At 35.8% G+C, this 21,957-nt stretch overlaps 1 protein-coding gene across 1 annotated transcript in view; it reads right to left on the reverse strand.

The window, feature by feature from the left end:
• Positions 1-11,260: 11,260 nt before the first annotated feature.
• The window catches only part of LOC140171527 (protein tyrosine phosphatase domain-containing protein 1-like), a 29,082-nt gene continuing 18,385 nt past the window's right edge, over positions 11,261-21,957 (reverse strand). Inside the window, 10 exon segments of the mRNA XM_072194796.1 lie at positions 11,261-13,277; positions 14,558-14,641; positions 15,701-15,802; positions 16,750-16,779; positions 18,006-18,369; positions 18,371-18,597; positions 19,366-19,465; positions 19,830-19,919; positions 21,045-21,160; positions 21,347-21,447. Of these exon segments, the coding sequence (XP_072050897.1) occupies positions 12,807-13,277; positions 14,558-14,641; positions 15,701-15,802; positions 16,750-16,779; positions 18,006-18,369; positions 18,371-18,597; positions 19,366-19,465; positions 19,830-19,919; positions 21,045-21,160; positions 21,347-21,447 (1,685 nt within the window). The 3' untranslated portion in view covers positions 11,261-12,806.

Consider the following 21,957-nt stretch of genomic DNA (forward strand, 5'->3'; position numbering starts at 1 on the left):
TCAACTTCCTATAAACTTTCAAACAAAATTATAACTGAATTGAGAAAAATAAAAATAAAATGAAGTAGTCTCAAAACACTAGGAACAAGAAACACTTTTTTAATTTTTACAGTACATGTACCATTTTCTTGTATGCCCCCTACCATGCCTACGAGTCGACCCAAATAATTGGTCATCTTGAGTTATGTTGTAAAGAGGGCTGACACCACATCACCTTTGTAAAACGTACATAACTCATTACAATAAATCAAGCAAGTTTTCAACTTCGAAACATCAAGGTGCTATTTTCCACTAATATATTGATTTAGACAATGAAAATCGATCATTTTGGCTGCCTCGACCAACAATACATCCTTTCGTGATCCTAGCACCCTCTTTTTATGAAATTATTCAGTAGATATCCACGAAAAAAGCTTATTCCCAAAATTTCAGTTGATTCCGATTTGGCGTTAGCGAGTTATGCATGATTATGTATTACACTACTCCATAGCCAATATGTTGTAATTCACGATATCTTTGCTAAACGAATCATTATCTGCAAGAAATTTTTTGCACATAAACATTGTGTAGCCAGAGGTTTTCAGTGATATAAAAATCGCAACTTTTTTTGAGAAAAGTGGGGGATGATGCTGTGGATCACAAAATGCCCTTTTAATTGACCTTATTATACAATATTTGTATGAAATAACTTGATGTTGAGTGGAATATTTTCATGAATTTCTATCTTTTTTGACATTTGACCTACGTTTATCATAATTCAAACATTATACCTACTTCATCAAAAATATTTGTATTTGGGCCCAAATCAGGTTTTTTTTATGATTTTGTTTTTGTTGCAAAATTTAGCATTTTCAACAATTTTTGGTGAAAATTGTCAAAGTTAGTAAAAATTAAAAAAAAATTCTACATATGTAGGCATATACTTTTATAAACTTTAGACCAACAATTTAGAAGATATGGGGCCAAAAATTTTCCATAATTCCACCCTTAATTCAGGTACGTCAGGTAGCTTTCATCTACAGATTTCGGGCACAACTTCCCTGGGTCCTTCCCTGAGCATGTCACGAATATTCATTAATGATATCATTCATCTCATGAATATTCAATTTAATGATGTCATCTCATGAATAATCAAATTAATAATGTCATCTTATGAATATTAAAACTACTGCCAGCATCTCATGAATAATCAACTTAATGACATCTCATAAATATTTATTAATGAAGTCATCTCATTACTCAAATTAATCATGTCGTCTCATGAATATTCAAATTAATGAGATCAACTCACAAATATTCAAATTAATGACATCATCACATAAATAATCAAATTAATGACATCATCTCATGAATATTAATTAATGTCATCTCATGAAAATTCAAATTAATGATGTCATACCAAGAATATTCAAATTAATGACGTCATCTCATAATTATTCAAAATACATGACATCATCTCATGAATATTCAATGACATCTACTGAATATTCAAATCAATGTCATCTCATGAATATTCAAATTAATGTCATCTCATGAATATGCAAATTAATGAAGTCATCTCATGAAAATTCAAATTAATGTTATCTCGTGAATATACAAAAATAACATCTCATAAATATTCATTAATGACATCATCTCATGAATATTCAAATCAATGACTTCATCTCATGAATATTCAAATTAATGACATCATCTCATGAATATTCGTTAATGATGTCATCATGAATATTCATATTAATGTCATCTCATTAATATTCAATGTCATCTCATTAATATTCAATGACATCTCATTAATATTCATTAATGACATCATCTCATGAATATTCAAATGACATCATCTTATGAATATTCATTAATTACATCTCATGAATATTCATTAATTACATCTCATGAATATTCATTAATGATATCATCTCATGAATATTCATATTAATGTAATCTTGTGAATATTCAATGTCATCTCATGAATATTCAAATTAATGTAATCTCATAAATATTCATATTCATGACGTCATCTCATGAATATTCAATGACATCATCTCATGAATATTTGTTAATGACGTCATCTCATTAATATTCATATTAATGTCATCTCATGAATATTCATTAATGACATCATCTCATGAATATTAAAATGTCATCTTATGAATATTCAAATATCTTATGAACATTCACATTAATGTCATCTCATGAATATTCATTAATGACATCATCTCATGAATATTCAAATGCTGACATCTTATGAATATTCATTAATTCGTTAATGATGTCATCTTATGAATATTCTCATTAATGACGTCATGAATATTCAAATGACATCATCTCATTAATATTCAAATTAATGTCATCCTCATGAATATTCAAATTAATAACGTCATCTCATGAATATTGGAACTAATGACATCATCTCATGAATATTCAAATTAATGACGTCATCCTCATGAATATTCAAATTAATAACGTCATCTCACAAATATTGGAACTAATGATGTCATCTCATGAATATTCAAATTAATGACATCATCTCATGAATATTCAAAAGACATCATCTCATGAATATTTATAATTATTAATAACATCATCTCATGAATATTCATCTCATGAATATTCAATGACATCTCATGAATATTCAAATTAATGACATCATCTTATGAATATTCAATGACATCTCATTAATGACATTATCTCATGAATATTCAAATTAATGTCATCTCATGAATATTGGAACTAATGTCATCTCATGAGTATTCAAATTAATGTCATACCAAGAATATTCAAATTAATGACGTCATCTCATAATTATTCAAAATACATGACATCATCTCATGAATATTCAATGACATCTACTGAATATTCAAATCAATGTCATCTCATGAATATTCAAATTAATGTCATCTCATGAATATGCAAATTAATGAAGTCATCTCATGAAAATTCAAATTAATGTTATCTCGTGAATATTCAAAAATGACATCTCATGAATATTCATTAATGACATCATCTCATGAATATTCAAATCAATGACTTCATCTCATGAATATTCAAATTAATGACATCATCTCATGAATATTCGTTAATGATGTCATCATGAATATTCATATTAATGTCATCTCATTAATATTCAATGTCATCTCATTAATATTCAATGACATCTCATTAATATTCATTAATGACATCATCTCATGAATATTCAAATTAATGACGTCATCCTCATGAATATTCAAATTAATAACGTCATCTCACAAATATTGGAACTAATGATGTCATCTCATGAATATTCAAATTAATGACATCATCTCATGAATATTCAAAAGACATCATCTCATGAATATTTATAATTATTAATAACATCATCTCATGAATATTCATCTCATGAATATTCAAATTAATGTCATCTCATGAATATTGGAACTAATGTCATCTCATGAGTATTCAAATTAATGTCACTCATGAATATTCAATGACATCATCTCATGAATATTCTTTATCTCATGAATATTCAAATGATGTTATCTCATGAAAATTCTTTTAAGGGTCATTAGTCCAAAAAGGGTTAAAGGGTATTTTATGATAGTAGGGATGCGTTTAGGGTTAGTATTACTGTTAGTGTTAGGGTTAGTATTAGAGTTGGGGTTAGTGTTTGGGTTAGGCTCATGTTTAGGGTTAGGATTAGGGCTTAGGTTATAGGTTAGGGTGCAGTTTAGAGTTACGAGTCTCGGACCATCGACCTGCAACCCAAAAATTAAGTACATGTACTTATTATTTGATAATTCATACCATTCACAATAATACAAGCTCTGTACTAGAATACTTTAGTGTAAGACCGTGAAACAACTCGAGACTATTTATTTATTGCACTATACAATAGTAAGTGTGTGTATGTGTACAAATACTATGATACATCAAGGTGAAACACACTACTAGATAGAGATATTTTAAATACATTTATACATATGTATACAAACATACATAATATACATACAAAACAATTATACATGCTATATGCTTAATTTGTAACTGACCTTGTATACTGCACATATGAAGTATCCAAACACTTAAAACAATAAAGCAATTTCTTAAAGACACTAAATCGAAATTGGAGATGCAGAATTTTGTTCTCCAGACTTAAATACCTTATTTGGCACAATGCGATTTTATTCCACTAAGTTACTCATTTGAATGACAAATGTTAAAGTTTCAAAAGTGACAAATTAAGATATTTCCCCCTTCAAGGCGATTTCTGCTATGTTTTGTTGTGGGTTCATTAATGCCTGATGGATGAACACTCTCTCCACTGTGAAAAAAGTGAGAAAAGTCAGTGCAAATTTTTGTCATTTTTGAAAAGGTCTCTATTTTTCTTCAAATTGCTTAAAGGTCTACCACCACATCGGGAATAATGAAATACATAATTGAGTTATGTGGCCCAGGGCATGTCAGTCCAGACACCACCTTAGTCCAGACAAGTATACAAGTATACAGGAGTGTGATCTATAAGGACATGGTCACCTACCAGTTGACCAGGCCAACGATTGTGGACCTTTTAAGTCATATCATACCAAATGAGGTATCAAAATGTGCAGAACAAAATCCTCCATCTATCGACTACTTTAACTCTTTAAGAAATGACTTTTGTGTTCGGATACTTTTTGTGTGCAGTATATTTGGGAAGGGTGAGAAATTCCCTTTTAAACTTCAACATTCTACATTATTTTAAACCGATCTAAGTATAAATACAATGACCGGACATATTTTGTGCAATTTTCGGTGGAGCAATGTCAGATATTGAAAAAAAAAGCAATTTTGGCAATCTTTTTTGTACGCCATAACTATACAAATTTCTTATCTGGTGGCCTATTACAAATGATTTCATAAAAACAATTATAACAGAGTAAATTGTTTTCTTCCTCAATATCAAACAATATAATTTAGACAAATATTGGAATATAGAAAAAAGGAGAATAATGAAATACATTGCAAGCTTAAAACCTTAAATAAAATAATGTAATCCTTAACCTTTCTAAGGTGATGAAATCAACGACAGTCATGTTCTATGGGCCCCACTGACCCATGTTATACTAGTCTGTGGTCATGTAATCAGGTGGATCCAATGAAGAGGCAACAGGCAAGCATTTCAAAAACATAAAAAATGGGCTATTCCAAGGGGCGTAGCCAGCTTTCTTGGTCAGGAGGGGCAAATTAAAATTTTTGGGGCACAGACGAAAACAATTGCAGTTGCATCATACAATACATAGAGACGGTATGTTTTCGAGCTTCCTGAAAAGGGCCTTATTGGGATGATGTGCGCGCGTAGCGCGAAAAAAATGGTATTTTACACTATTTTTTCCCATTATCTGGCTAAAAGGGCTTTTTGTTACAATGTCTTGCCAGAAGAAAAAATTTTGTATTTTACACTATTTTGGCCCTGAATTTTGCTAGAAAAGGGCTCCTTGCCCTTTTCTTTTCCTTTGCCCTCCTGATTTTCTTTCATTTTTTGTCAGAGGGGCACTTTTTCTTTCATTTTTTTGTCAGGGGGGGGCACTTTGCCCCCCGCTGGCTACGCTACTGGCTATTCCATTGAAATCCACACTACCCCTGTGGAATATTTAGCTAAAGTCTTCCACAGAGGGAGTAAGGGTTTCAAATAAAATACACTTGGGTAGCTTCCATTTGAAATACTCACTCCAGTTGTGGAAGATAAAGGTAAAGCCAGGGTGCTATGACCAATTACATTTGAAAAGCATACTCCCCGTATGAAACATATTTCCAAAATCGTTCACAGGTGTAGTGTGGATTTCAACTGGAATAGCCCAGTGGATGAAGAAAAATCGTTTTGATTCAGCATGTATGACCAACTATAGGAAAAGTCTCTACTGCTATGTAATACTACAGTGCGCAAAAGAATTAAGGTACTAGTTATGTTCACCCCTGTATACCCTAACAAAGACATATGTCATAATTAGTACCAGCAGCTAACCAGCAGCCAGTATATAGCTGCAACTTTTAGCTTGGATTTACGACTCATTTGTTGAAATTGTTCAAGAAATAAAGCCATGATAACCAAAAACCCAAGAAAGATGCAAATTCAAAAGCTGCAGTTTGCTCCACATGCCCTATTGATTTATTCACAAAGCGTTTTCGAACAAGAGAACTAGTAAAGTGTTTTCCATTGATTAGCACATTAAAACTAGTGTTGTGCTCTTATTGCATGTGATAAGAACATAAAATTACAACTTTTGATTTTGTTCTTTCCTTTGGTTTTAATCACTGTTTCTTTAATTCTCAACAAACGAAGTCTTTAATCAGAGCTAAAGAGTACAGGTATTGGCTGCTTGTTTTAATTTTGACAAATTTGTCATTGTTTAGGAAATACAGAGGGGTGAACATAACTGGTACTAGTACATTAATTCTTTTGCGCATTTTATAGCACTTAAAATATTTAGATAAGTTAAACTTAATAATATTAAGTAATAAACAAATAATTAAAATTTTCATGGTAAAAATTATGCTGCGGATATATACAAAATAAGAGCGTTTTTGTTTTAGCAAAATGAACCAAGTGATCAGCCTTTTCTTATTTGTTTGCAAATAATAGAATGCAAAATATAAACATAAAACTGCAGTAAACATATATTTTTGGCTTGATAAATAGAGGTAGCAGAAAGACATAGTGCAATTTATAGGAATATGATAATGGCACAATTTATAAAAATAAGCAATACATTTATTTACATTTATATTGTCGATCTATTCTCTATTAACCTGTTTTTACTCTAAATTTTACATAACCCTAACATGGTGCATGGTTTTTTGCTTTAGCAAGGCAGAAAAGGAACAAAAATGAGGGAAGATGAACTAGTGTGTCATTGCATCACACGGAATGCATGCATGCGCAGTGTTTTGTTTTTTTGTAAGATTTTATAGAGTTAGGGTTAATACATTATGGAAAATATCTGTTGAATAACCCTAACACAAACCATGTTTTTTTTGCTATCGGAAGGCAGAGATGAACGAAAAAGGAGAGAAGAAGAACCAAGATTTCACTTGGTACCCCAGGGAATCGACCCTGGGACCCCTCGGCTACTACGCACACGATCACCGACCTCATACCACAGGGGTTTGGTTGACTAAGCCAGCGATTTTGGGAGCATATATGACTTGGGGTGATTGCATCATCACATCATGTGGAATGCATGCATTGCACGCGCAGTGGTTTATTTGTAAGATTTTGTAAGATTTTATAGCCTTTAGGGTTAATGCTCTCGTGTGCTAGCCATAGGCTTCAACATAAAAAGTCAAAGTTTTGAGATATTTTCTCAAAATATCAAGAACTATAGATCTTAAGAACCACTGAACCAATAAAAGGCTTGTTTGTACCCATTTTATTGCACTTTTCATGCTGATTCCAAATGTGGTCATGCAACTTTACATTTCTAAAATATTTTGTCATGCATCACTTGGAACCCCCCGGCGCTATTTGAGAATGGCTGCTTTAGGGTTTGTTTTCAATGTCAAAATTGAAATCTATTTTGCTAACAAAATTACTACATATCTTTCTAAGCTACATGGAAATTTATACACAAACAATAACTTTTTGTAAAAAATAACCAGTCATGTCTGAAATGCCTGCAAATATTTGTCTAAAACAAACTAGTTGTTTGTTTACTTTGCACACAAACTTAACCCACGACTCACCCCTTTAGAAGGCTCATCAGAGTTTCTCAAAAGTGTGATAAAAATATGTGACACAATCAAGGGAAATGAGTAGGATGTCGCTAATATTGATTTTGAGATATTGGTAAAGAAAGTGTTGAAATTCTCTTGTTTTATATTGTTTTCAGCGATTGATATATTGATGTAACTTTGCAAAGAAAGGTCGTATCAACATGAGGTTTCTGAAAGCTCTAAATGTCCCCTTTAGAAATAGATGTAAAAACCATTTTCGACCAGGGTCGACATGTGACTCATTCCTCTTGATCTGAGCGGGAAAAACATTGTATGTACTTTTTGCCCTTGAACATGGATGAAGCAAATTCAATATAAAGTCTACACCTACATCCTACAAGCTTTATCCATTTTTAAGGGCCAGAAGTAAATATGAGGTGTTTCCTGCATGTACTCTTGGCCTTTGAACATGGATGAAGCAACCTCTTCAATATAAAGTCTACACCTACAAGGCTTTATCCATGTTCAGGGGCTAAAAGTACATATGAGGTTTTTCCCGCCCAGTGACGATATGTGAAAGTCAATTTCTATTGGCACACAAAAAGCAAACTTACATTCAACTGAAATCAAATAATAGTATTTCTTGTTGAACCATACATTTTTTGATCAAATTCAAATTTCAGGTTACAAGGTCACTTAACAATATTTAGTGATGATTTAACTTCCTTTTTTAGCAAAATTGTAATACTCATCCAGTACTGTGTAGAGACTACAAAACAAATTCATAAAGTGGGAAGTAATAAAAAATAAAACTATTTCCTAATTACAAAAAGACAATATATTACCATTGTTAATTCAATGCTTTAAAGTCAGAAATGGTTTATTTGTTTCAGTTGTTATCCATACACCTCCCTATGGAAGACATGACCTTCATCTTGCAGACAGGGGGCGTAGATTTCAAATGGCATTTGACATTCACACTCCCTGTGTGGAAGGCTAAGGATATGTCTTCCATAGGGGGTGTATGGATGTCAACTGGAATAGCCCAAATAGGCCACACCTTATTATTGGCTAATTTTGTCAGATCTCTCATATGAATTTTGTGGTTTTATTGATTGAGTATGCTTTCATCAGGATTTTCAGAAATATGAACTGAGCTATTTTTTACCTCCAAAAAATAGGAAATTCCATTAAATATGAAAAGTTGGCCAATACGTTTATCACTGAGCTAATACCCTTTGTGCCAAATATACTGGAACTATATCAAAACTATATACTTTATGTATATTGGAGGGGATCTATGGACAATTGAAAAAGAAATTTCTGGCCTAAATCTAATGCACACGGGGCACAGCATCATCATCCCTATATCTTTGTGTCAAAAATTGCCGTGATAGTACCATGAATCCTCTTGTTTTTCAACAGCTACGCATGGCGATTTTGTTCGAGATAGGCCGAGCGACTCAGGCTAAGCATACCATTTTACACACGATATGAGATTCCACAGAGCCTGCCACACAGTTTCTATTCTATGTTTTTACGATTTGCGCATGATCAGTATCCCATATGATATTTCTATTACAAGAAAATTTGATTTGTTGTCAGGTAAATCCCAGGTTTTATTATTAATACACTAACTGGGAATTAAATACACTAATTAGCGGGGACCGGTATTTTGCTGTGGATATATTTTACTGCATTTTATAAGTATCGATTTTGATCTTCAAAATAAAAATTGTGATATATTCAACTGTTTGAGAATTCCAATTCTATAAAGGAACACCTGTATTAGAAAATTAAATCACAAGTCATACAATACACACTATGCCACTTTCTTTATCTCGCCAATAATAGAATATCGATTTCAATCGAATTGAATACATCGCTCCATTTTGAGTTTGTAGTTCACCACTGAGCGATCCAGCGATCAGATAGAACTCCTTTTCTTTAGCTCGGTGAAATACCACTACCGTCAGCTCACCAACAGAGAATTAAGTTTATATTTATAATATAGGGTGTCGACACTGTGCGGGGGACATGAGACAAACTATTAATTGTTTTTTGGCCTAAGCACCTGTCTGACACAAAATTTGTTTCAATGTTTTTTGTGACTCTGTTCCATTCACAAGTAAGCCATATGAAATATTGGGCTATTCCATTTAAAATACACACTACCCCTGTGAAACATTTTGGCAATATCTGCCATGAGCGAGTATGAATTTCAGATGGAATTAGTACATTACGCTGCTCCATTTGAATTTCATACACCTTCTGAGAAAGATTCAACCTGAATCTTCCCCTGAGGGAGAGTAGGTTTCAAATGTAGCTGCTAATGTGTTAATTCCATAGGGGGAGTGTGTATTTTAAATGTTGCCCATTGTTAATTACTCAATAATGGAAAAACAAAGCAAAGCAAAACAACACAAACAAACTGGGCTGTTCCATTTGAATCCATACACCCCCTGTGGATGACATGACCTTACTCTCCTCATAGGGAGTGTAGATTTCAAAGGAATGATCCATTCAGGTAACCCCATTTGAAATTCACACTCCTTGTGTGGGAGATTCAGGTCATGTCTTCCACAGGTGTATGGATTTCAAGTAGAATAGCCAAAAGGTTACTTTCAAAGTTAACATTTTCACGCATGAATTTTTTTTAGTTTTGCAAATTTTGAAATTTTTCACTGGTCTTCAAATTTGTGGTTCTAAGCTTCTAATGAACTATACACAAAAGGAAAATATTTGCGCATTGTTATTTCCACGATAGCGCCTTGGAATGCGAAAGGCACAGAAATAATTGAAGCCCAAAAATTTCCAATTTACAGTACTAATCTTTTCTAGTGCATTCAAATATACTTTTTAAAAAGCATGTAGACTAAGATTGGACATACTTGTGTAAACAAATTCTGCCAAAATGTCATAAATTTTGACAGTCGATCTGTAAAGCCATATTGTAACATATCCATAAAGAAATAGATTATAATTTCTTTTCCATAAAATGTTAGCTTTTACAGTCAGATATGTCCCCTTTTAATTTTGAGCCGAACTGAGGTAAAGCAAAGAAAATTGGAATTTACTATCAGCACCTATACGTATCACTCTATTGGTCATGATGTGTTACGACCCTTTGATGTGTGTATGACCGTCCCGCACGCCATGTACGTACTGTGTTATTTCCATCGTAACTGCGCTTTATACAAAAACTTAAATTTTGACAGCTAAAATCTTGCAGGGTATGCTAGTTTAATGAAATACATTACATTCATGTAAAAAACAGAATTGTGAAAATATTGAGGGCGTCTTCCTCTGCAAATGTTACAATATGGCTTTAACTGACGATTTGAACACTCAAAATCTTGAAATGGTGGAAATTGAAAGCTTGTTTAACCAATTTTTGCCATAATTTGGAACTGTCCAAAAGAATCCAAAGTTTTGATAACTCCTGAATTTGGCACATCAACTGTCATTGTCATATTACAAAATCATGACCGACTGTTTCAGAATCAAGAATTGCATACACTTTGCACTTTACAATAGATTTATTCCAATTTCATACACCCTCTGAGAATGATTTCACCTGAATCTTCAACAGAGGGAGAATGAATTTCAAACGGAGCAGCCTAAAGTGTTTATTCCATCTGAAATTAATTCTCCCCATGTGGAAGATATTTACAAAATCTTCCACAGTGCGGATTTTATATGGAATAGCCCAATGCACAATACTGTAATAGCCCTTGTCCACATTGCCACAGCATCAGATTAAGCATGACTGGATGCATGGAAATCAGTCTATTACATTCACTTGCAATGCAATTTAAAGCAACAGATATTTACATTTGATACCATATTAACCTAATTGTAATACGTTCCAGCTTCGGTGACACCTCATCACGCTGGACAGATTTCATTCACTTCCATAGGGAATTTGTGGGTGTCAATGCAACAGAACAAAATTAATAAACATGTAATCAATACAGCATTGAGGAGGGCTCATCTGTCTCATCAAACCACTCCAATACCTTTTGAAAGTGACAGAGGTGTCATCGAAGTTGGAACAGATAATAGTAAGATTTGTTCCATTTCCACTATTAGCACTTGCCCATATGCAATATTTCTTTTCCTAGTCAACATCCGCACAAGAACCTCATAGTCAGAGGCAAGACTCATTATTAATCGCAGATTATATGCACATTTTCATTAGTAAAAGTATATTGTGTATGAGCTTTTTTTCTTATAAGTAAGATTAGCAAAGGCCTCTCTGTCAGACTAACTCATGTACATGTGCCATAGTGGTGTAGCCTCTGTTTCAGCACCCTCAGTTCACCAGTTCCAAAGCTCGGCTCAACCAGTCCTGAGAGAGATGTTTAAGTTTGTTCGGCATATATAAGGCAGAAAAAAATAGACTCATAACACCGTGTATTGATATAGAATGGCATGCACGCAGTTGTGCTAGTTGTACATTGCGTAATGCGTGACTGGCGCACGCTTATGTGAATTTACGTGAGCGTGAGTTAGGACTTTATTGATGCGCGCAGCAACAAAAGCCAAACAATTTCTGCCTTATATAATCCGAACAAACTTTACCAACAGCCACCCTCCAGAAGCTGTAGATGTCCAGATTTTTACTTGCACCTGTTGTATAATATTGTGAGCACCTACACACAGCACAGATTCCTCTGACGTCAAGCTTTCTACTTGCTTAATTGGAGTGTATCATATCAAGCATCAAGTAACAAGAGATTGTGGGTTCAAACCCGGGTCGAGTATTATTGATCAAATCAGTGTTATGTACACCATGGAACCTAGCTTCATATACATATTAATAAGCGATGTTGAATAGGATACAAAAATATTGCTGCCTATACATTATATAGACACTTACAACTGTATTTTCCTATACTATATCAGGTTTTGAGTTTTAAGGCTAGTGAGTGCAACACCCATGCAGGGCTCCTCTTAAATCACCTACCTGGATGCGATTTATACCTCACCTTACAAATCTGCCAGAACCTTAGCTTCTTCACAAGTGCAATTTATAGCACACCTGACAGCTCACCTTAACATTTCAAGGAGTGCGATTTGCAGCACGCCTGGTATTTTCAAAACTCAAACCCTGACTATATACTTCCTGACAGATCAAGTTATCAAAAAATTGGTGGGAGTTTACTTTTCCTAGTCACAGGAATGGGCATGTTATCAACCTCATCAGATTCTTCTTCCTTCAAGCTGCGACTTCCACCCGTACTGGCATGGTGCTTCCCATTGGCATGCGTTTGCTGTAGATTCTTCACTTCGGCTTCTTCGGACAAGGCACCTGGGCACGACAACTTCTTCCTCCTCGGTAGCCTACTTCCACTGTTCGAGATTCGCAATCGCAAATGGAAAACATACTGCCGTAGGTATAGCAAGAGCTGGGATGCATAAAACGACTCGCTGCCATTATCATCCTCGTCTTCGTCATCACTAGGGGTCTCAGGAGACTTCTGTAGCTCTTCATGTGGTATATGACACACAGCTTGGATGACACGGTATAGCATTGCATCTTCTAAGTCACGGTCTATGGGTTGTAGGCAGGCTACTAGCTTCAGTATACACTCCAATGTGTACTTTGGCCCCTGATTAAAAACAAAGAGAAGCAAAAATGGTGCACATGAAAAGAGAATAGGGATAGTTAGCAGTTGGATGGGATTCAGCAGTTGCAGGTGAAAGGAAACACTTTGTCCTCATTTGACAGAAATCACCCAGTACCAATGTACCCACACATACACATAACAACTGGCAAAAGTGGACAGTGACACACCACTTTTAAGTCCTTAGCGCCTTACTGTGGACAGACCCATTTTATTGGGGACTGATTCACTAAAATTCTACTGATTCTATAACATCAGTATACACTTGCCCTGATTAAAAACAAAAAAGGAGCACATGAAAATAAAACATGGATAGTCCGCAGTTGGATGTGAATCAGCTTTTGCAGGTGAAAGGAAACACTTTGTCCTTATTTGACAGCAATCACCCATTACCAGTGCACCCATGTACACCCACTGGTAAACGTGGATAGCGACACTTTTAAGCTGTTAGCTCCTTACTGTGGACAGACATATTTTCTTGGGAATTGATTCTACAACTGCGGACATAGTTTATAAAGTGGTTAATGCTATTTTTGATCTAGAAACACTGTCCTGCATGGGTGGACAACCATGATTCATGTGTGTAATATTATGGACTGTTACACAACAATTTCGTGTGTGCGAGTCAATGATTAATGATGCTTACAAAATAGTGCATCATAAACATAGTGTATCATAAAGCTCATCGGGTCATGTGACTTGGGATCAATACCCAGGTTACGTGATCCGATTCAAGCCTTCAACGTCTAGTACCAACAATCCACCAGAGTGCTTTAGAAGTGATGCTTGGATGAGCCACGAAAACACATGTGAGTGTTAATTCAATTGCTTGTGTAAATAGGTCAAAACCTACACTAATATTATATCATAAACACACACACACACACCCCCACCCCACCTGTATTCGCCGACAAATGATGACCATGTGCAGAACTATGCAAACATGAATGTATACATTCTCTTTCCAACAGCTAACTGCAGACATTTTATGTAATTAACAGTGGGCATTGTGTTTAAATTTATGCCATTTAGCATTATAGACCGTGGACTGCTTATTTACCGGCTGATAGTGGCCACATTTTAAACCTGCTTTTAAATGCAAGTAGTCGACCGCGGAAAGAACACGGTCTCTGTGATGTCCATGACTGGATAGCAGGGTGGAGTTTTGCATCCATGTTTGAGCATGGCAAGCAATATCTGTATCATACAAATGAATCATAACAGTATGACAAAACAAAGGATTACTACAACTTATCTATCCTCACCTTTTTGAGAGATTTGAATGCACCCACTGCATCATCATCTGAGTTGACAAGTTTGGTAGCTTCAGCTGGGCTCAAAAAGGGTTCCTACATGTAACAAAAAACAAAGAGGGAACATTTGCTTCATAACCACTCTTCTGTCAGTTGGAACAGATTGTCCCTGTTTTTATATTTAGTTGATCTATAGGGTCTATAACTAATAATTTTAAAAATTAATCGAAAAATATTTTACGAAATGTAAAAAGGTATGTATAGCCCTATTTGTTTGACACAATGTGGATCAATTTATAGCATCACACATCATTGCGTTCAGACACAATGGTTCACTGTGTAAGAAAAGAGGCTGCTTTAAAAGTTGCACCTGAGTCCATAGTATTCTTTAACAATCACATGAATAAACATAGCCAACGGTATTGTTTGAGAGTTGACTCCTATGGACTCAGATGCAACATTTAAAACTGTTTAAACCGGTCTCTTTTTAACATAATGAGCCGTTGCATTTTGTCAAATATTACTTTTAAAAAAGTATTGGGGGAGGTTGTGGACAATATACAACATATAGTTATTTCCATGTTATTTCCATGTAGTTACAAAATGATAGTCATCAGCATGGGTGTTAATCACCAGTAGTATTCTTCTGTGTAAGTTGCTTCAATGAATAGGTTGCCACTACTCTGCACAACAAATCTGTTTCACCTTCTCAGCATATGCTGGTAACCATTTATACATATGAGAGTGGAGAGAGGCAATAGAGACAACGGGTCTTGACAGATGGGTCATACAGATGAAATCAGTAATTACAGTAATTCCACCAGGAGGATTTTAATTTGTGATTATCTTAAAAAGTGTTTTTCATCACATAGACCAGTACACATACACTGCCAGATTCATACTGGGCCCCTTGGACAGGTACACCATCGCCAAAGTACTTGCCTGCTACTGTGCAGTACTAGGGTAGTACCAGTGTAGTACAAGTGCAGTACCACTGCTGGTGGGTCCTGTCCAGTCTTGATATAATTTAAAATGCTGTGTGACCTGCTTCATGTGAAAGAAAGAAGACAGAGTGATGGCTACTCATGTAAACTAACTTTGTCTAAAAACTGTGGAAGGACCCAATTACATAAATTAAGCAGTGCATTAGCTTACCTTAAGATGCTCCAACCAAGACCACATGAGAAGGCACAGAACAAAGGGATCCTCTTCAGTCATCACTATCTGCCAGGCTGATTCGCTCACATTCAAGTTTTGCTGTTAATCAAATCACAATTTAATCACTCAAGTTGGAATTACAATGCGCTATTCCAGTTGAAATCCATACACCCCCTGTGGAAAACATGACCTTAATCTCCCACACAGGGAGTGTAGATTTCAAATGCAGTCACCCATACAGGTAACCCTATTTCATACTTCATGTGTGGAAGATTAAGGTCATGTCTTCCATAGGGGGTGTATGGATTTCAAATGGAATTGCCAACATATTCTCAATCGCCTTCCCATTTCCCATTTGCACTAGAAATTGTCTAGTGCAATGACGTCATGGTTATTTGTGCTCAATTGTTGTCAGCCTTCTTATATTGTATTACTAGGACGTCATTGCACTGGACAATTTTGGCGCCTGGGAAATTTGAACATCGTGTGCTGCGCGACTGCTGTATTAATTTGTTTTTATCGTCAATATGAGTTTGTTTCAAATAAAACCATGCGATTCGTGCTTGATAATTAATTTTCTAACATAAAAGGCATAATGTTGTGATTGCCGGAGTGTTCCTTTAAAGAAGCTTTAGGCCAACAGTAGCATATTAAGGCGAGTTGGAGCCTACAGGCCGTATTTGTCCAGTTTGGATAATTTTGCAGTCTATTTCTTATTATCTTACAGGAAATGGGTCAAGGAAGCCACTGGTCACATTTATATTTCCATGTATTTTTGAGTTATATTATATGTGTTAATTGAGTTATGGTAAATAATTAGGCCAAAACAAATGTTTTTGCTATTTCCCACTCTCAGTGAAAATCATGTCCATGGGGGTGCCCATAACAACAAACCTTGAGATCTCACGCATTGAACCCATACCTTTCCCTGTGAGTCTGGGCTTTACTTTTCTCAATAATTGTGCCCAAACACCGCTAGCTCAAGCACCACTCCAACGCCCCTTTAATGGTGTTTTAAAATTATGTGTAAACTGCACCAAACTTACCTGTAATGATGCAACTCTTGCTTTTAAGCTCTGCAGAGAGAAAATAATAATGATATCATAAATATATTACATTAAAATTTGCCACAAGACCTAATGCACTTGTCCATGAAAACAATCTTGAATAAAAAAAAAAGCTAGGTTACACCATGCAACATCCTACATGCAAGTCGCAATATTGCGAGTCCGCGAAATCGCACTTACAACACAAGTCACGATATAAGTCAGGGGAATGACATAAGATAAGACACCATGGCACGCAAAGACCAAACATTAGCACATTTCAAACGAATTGCCTTTTTGGAGTACACATTGGTGCAAGTTTCTGTAGATTTCCTTAATAAAACAGGGCTTTTTAATATTTTCAATATGTTTCTGTACTCTATCAAACCTAACGGAACAGACCTATAAATGACTTTGTTAGGGAGGGGGTCAAAAAGTCCAAACTTTTACCTTTTGACGTTGGAATTTTCAATACTAAGTACTTCAAACGTAGCTGTATGTTACATGGAGGGAGAAAGGCGGGGTCAAAATCTTAATGAAAGCACTTTCATTTACAGGATGTCATTGAAGTTTTGGGTTGTGCCCTAACTTTTCATTTTCCCAGGCCACCTCTCATCAACTCTCTTCTGCCCTCCTCCTTTCAACCCAAACTCCTCCTTTCAACCCAATGAACTACTATTTAATCATGGGCAGGAAAAACCTCCTATGTGTCTTTGGCCCCTGAACATGTTTACAGCAAAACCTCCTATGAAACCTATTTGCAGTTTTCACTGTTGACAGTTCTTTTTATACAAATCCAATAAAAATGAAGATGTTAAACTCACATTTTAGTGACGTTTCACCACTACACTAGTAGTTTCTTCAGACTGGCAACTCATCACATCTGACTGCTTCCTTTTATAGGCAACAGGAACCGCTATAGAGGGCGTGATGAGTTGGTCAAAGATGTTGTTGAGTGAGTAGGCCCCCTCATCCTTGTTTAGAGTGTCTTTTCCTTTTGACTCAAAAGTCATCGATAGAGAAGCCAGATGGCTGAAAGAAGCCATCTGGATACGCTTAAAAAAGTGGTGAAACGTCACTAAAATGTGAGTTTAACATCTTCATTTTTATTTGATTTGTATAAAAGAACTATGTCAACAGTGAAATCTAACAATCCAAATGAACTTGTTCAAATATTTGCAGTTTTGTTTTGAACATGTTCAAGGGCCAAAAACACATAGGAGGTCTTTCCTGCCCATGGACGTAATATATTTTACCTGTACAACTCCACCAGGATTGTCAACATCATCGCCTTCATCAAAGGTATCCAAATCAAACATCAATGCCTTAGCCACCATATAAATCTCATCAAAATTCTCCAATGACCCATTGTGTACTAGAGACGAACTTGACAACCTATGCATTGGCATTTTGGTCACCCGATGACCCCCTGGCAAGTTTTTGGTCTTTGTAAAATCTCTTGAGTCGGCCGTCCTCGGAGCGTGCTTGGAGAGTCCTTTGGTCGGTTTCATATCGCTCTCTTCATCTTCATCAGAGCCTGCTGTTTCTCCAATCCGCTGACTCTGCATCTTTTTCCGTAAATCCAAGAGTGGACTTACGTGACCTTGATTTGGCTTATCAGGGGTAAAGTAAAGACTCAGAATTTACGTCTTCCATGCTAGAACTTCTTAGCGTGCTGCTTGAAGACTCAAACATCTGACGCGCTGTCACCATAAGGTTTGTTACTGGCGATTTTGAAATGCCCTGGGGCAGTTTTTTCACAATGTCTATGTTTTCTCTTGGACTTTCTGGCTGTGCTTCCAAACATTTGGCTAGTTCCTGTAGTCTTGTGCAAACTGTTTTGACCACCTAGAAAAGGACAAATAATCAGAAGATCAGTGAACAGCTCTTTTCAGAGCCACCAAAACCTTCTAAATTAGCAGATAGGCGAGATCTGCTTGTTCTCTATTGACAAGGGGCAGTCTTCACTGAACGGCTCAGTAGGCAAGGGGCGGTCTACATGTCTCATTCTTAGGTACTTTGTCCTGAAGAACTCAGAGCTACTCCTGACGAAAGCTTGACAGTCCTAAACTTGTCCGACAGCGAACCCGCTAAAAACCCCACTAATTGTTATGAATCCCCGTCGTAAAAGCCTATCCCACAATTTAAGATCAGAGTAACATTTTGCAGAATGGAAGTGCCTATGGTGAATGTAAAGGCAGAAGTATGTTTGTTACCACTACAACCTCACTTAAGTCAAATAAGTAGAATAATACATGTACAGTCAAATCAAAAGGGAGGGCAGCTTGTTGACAGCACATGAATCTTTTTCCACATGAACCACATGAAGATTGGTCTATAGATATGCTTGAACGAACCACTACACTGTTCAATCGCTTTCTTGTACTATATGAAATGTGGAGGGCGATTTAAAATGCATGTGGCCTGAGCAAACTACAATGTGTACGCACACTGAAGGGCAAAGAACAATGAAAATTGCCATAGTTCGCGCGCAAACTGCCGGGCAATGACGTCACATGTCAAGTGGTCTATACTTTCTGATACTTGCACAACAATCTGGTACCACAAATTAAGCTTTCAAAAATCATGTGCCACAAACAAGTGTCACAAACCTACCTTTGGAATGTACTTGAGTTCTCTGGATTCTAAACCATGCAGCATAAGCTTCTGTCTGTTCAGGTACTGGTCCAGTGTATATGGATATGCGCTAGGATCACTATAATACAAAACAAATTATGAATAAATAGATTGAATATTAATTAACCCCATGAACACCACTGGCTAAATTTTTTCAGCCTCTAAGAACTTTTGTTCAAGGCCTTGAAGTTGACAAAAGATTTGGGGCACTAAGACTAAAACAAAAAAAGGGCAGGTAATGGCCTTGGTGGCCTCCCTGAAATTTGAGCCCTGCAGTTGACGGGCATGTGAGAATTATATTTTAAATTCATTGCCATCTCTCATCAGGCCAATTGATGATATCCATGGTTTTAGCCATGACATCATTTAAACAATTGACTATTTATATGAAGTTCAGATTGAGTTGAACATGAAACTATTTCTAATAGCTGAGGTATACTTACCATGAAGAAAATACCACTCTGAGAGGAATGAGAAACTGTGAGAAAGCAGTGGCGCATTCTATCTGGCCTTTGGTCTGAATGGCTCCTTGCCTGTGAAATAAAACAAACAAACAAACAAACAAACAAACACAAAATATAAATTTCCATGCATCAATGCCAATAATCCCAGTAAAACAATTATTACATGTCAGTCAAGATTCTTTAAAGCTTCACAATGATCAGGATTTGACTTTTTCTTCAACACCTCAAAGTTTAGCCAAGGGGAATACAGAATGTCGAGTGGTTGTCATGTGCAGAACATGGTTGCCATATCCAGCCCATGCAAGTCCAAGGACTATTCGATCTACTGTGACTCTGTCTTGCACATGACACCTACTCTCTGCACTATGTATCCAACTCTTAGCTTTGATATATGTGATGCGATCAAGCAAAATCAGTCGGAACTCGGAAAAATAAAATTTTCAGTTTCTTATAGGATAGTAAAAGACATTTACAAAGCTGGATTTAGCAGAAATCCCTATTGAAATTGAACAACCAGTTCCAAAGATACGAGCAATTAAAGAGTTTCCAAAACAAGAGGAAACAAAGGGAAATATTTCCTTTGTAAGGCTATACCTCAAAATCAATATTTGTGAGTTCCGACTGATTTTGCTTGATCGCATCACATATGTGTAACTGATTTTCATGTCCAGGTATTAGATCTACATGGCAATGTGTTATTCAGTTGAAATCCATACACTATGTAAAACATGACCTTAATCACCCGGCCACACAGTGGGTGATGATTTCAAATAGAGTCACCCATTCAGGTAACCCCATTTGAAATTCACACTCCCTGTGTGGGAAATTAAGGTCATGTCTTCCATAGGAGGTGTATGGATTTCAACTGGAATAGCCCGATATACCTCTCATTAAATGAATGAAATTCTATGGGGCAATCGCCCATGGACAGTAAATTAGGTGTAATAGTCAGACCTTTCACTCATGTTGCAAATTTTGGGCAAAACTGTCAAAGCCAATTTTCTTTGAATACTAGCATCTACATGGGTAGCCTGTTACATGCACATGAGCAAGTCTTGACCTTAACAGTTCTAAAAAGTTGCCCATTGGGAGATGGGTCAAGGCCTTGCATACAGCAACAGTATACCTTGATCTTCTCCTATCACTCACATTCTATGGTGGATTTTATCATTTCCCAGCGTATTTCTTCCTTACCTCTTTTCCCTAACATATGTTATAGCATGATCCCCATCCATCCTCCTGCTGTATACCAGATAGCAAGCTATTAGCACACCTGTACGCCCAAGTCCAGCATGACAATGTACAGCCACCTGAAAACAAAATCAAGGAGTCCTATTGATTAGGCCTTGAAAAATGTGCTAAAAAGTCACAAGTATGTTGAGCTAGCTAGTCCCAAACTCCAAATCTTATTATTTTACATACCTTAAAAATGCAAAATGTTTTCACCCTTGGACAAAGCTTTAGAAAGCTTTTCTTGTTTCACTTGACGTACGTACCTTTCCTTGTGTGATAGCAAATGACATAACTTTGACCATATCCAAGATTGAATGTAATGATTGCACACCATAGTCGTCCCAACCAAAATTATAGAAGAAAACTGCAAAAGAGAGATAGTATATAATAGAGCTCTAATTTAAATATTTAAATATTTAATACCAAAACAGGCAAAGTTCGATGGCCAAAACCATTACCCACTTTTTTTAAAAATAATTATAGTAACTCAATTTTCAAAAATGCATCCTTTGGCCCCCATGGACCAGCTCATGTCACATAGGCAGTTGTCTTGTGTGTCAATGGTACATACCAGTACATGTCAAAGGCCTTTCATTTGCACCCCTGTGTGGGAGATTAATTCACCATAATGTATTATCAAACACCGCTAAATTATTTGTTACTTTAATTTGCATTTTATAACTTAAGATGGGTTCTTTGTATGTTTTGTGTATAATTAATGTTTTGATTATTTAATGTACAATTATAATTATATGTTATAAGGTGGTACATCGTTTTCAGGTCTATTGGCCTTGTGATGTACCTGCCTTCATCAATACTTGTTAATGTGCAATAATTTAATTTACCTCTGTTGTTACATTGTATGCTTTATGAG

Source organism: Amphiura filiformis, chromosome 15 (assembly GCF_039555335.1).
Source record: "Amphiura filiformis chromosome 15, Afil_fr2py, whole genome shotgun sequence".
Taxonomy (NCBI): domain Eukaryota; kingdom Metazoa; phylum Echinodermata; class Ophiuroidea; order Amphilepidida; family Amphiuridae; genus Amphiura; species Amphiura filiformis.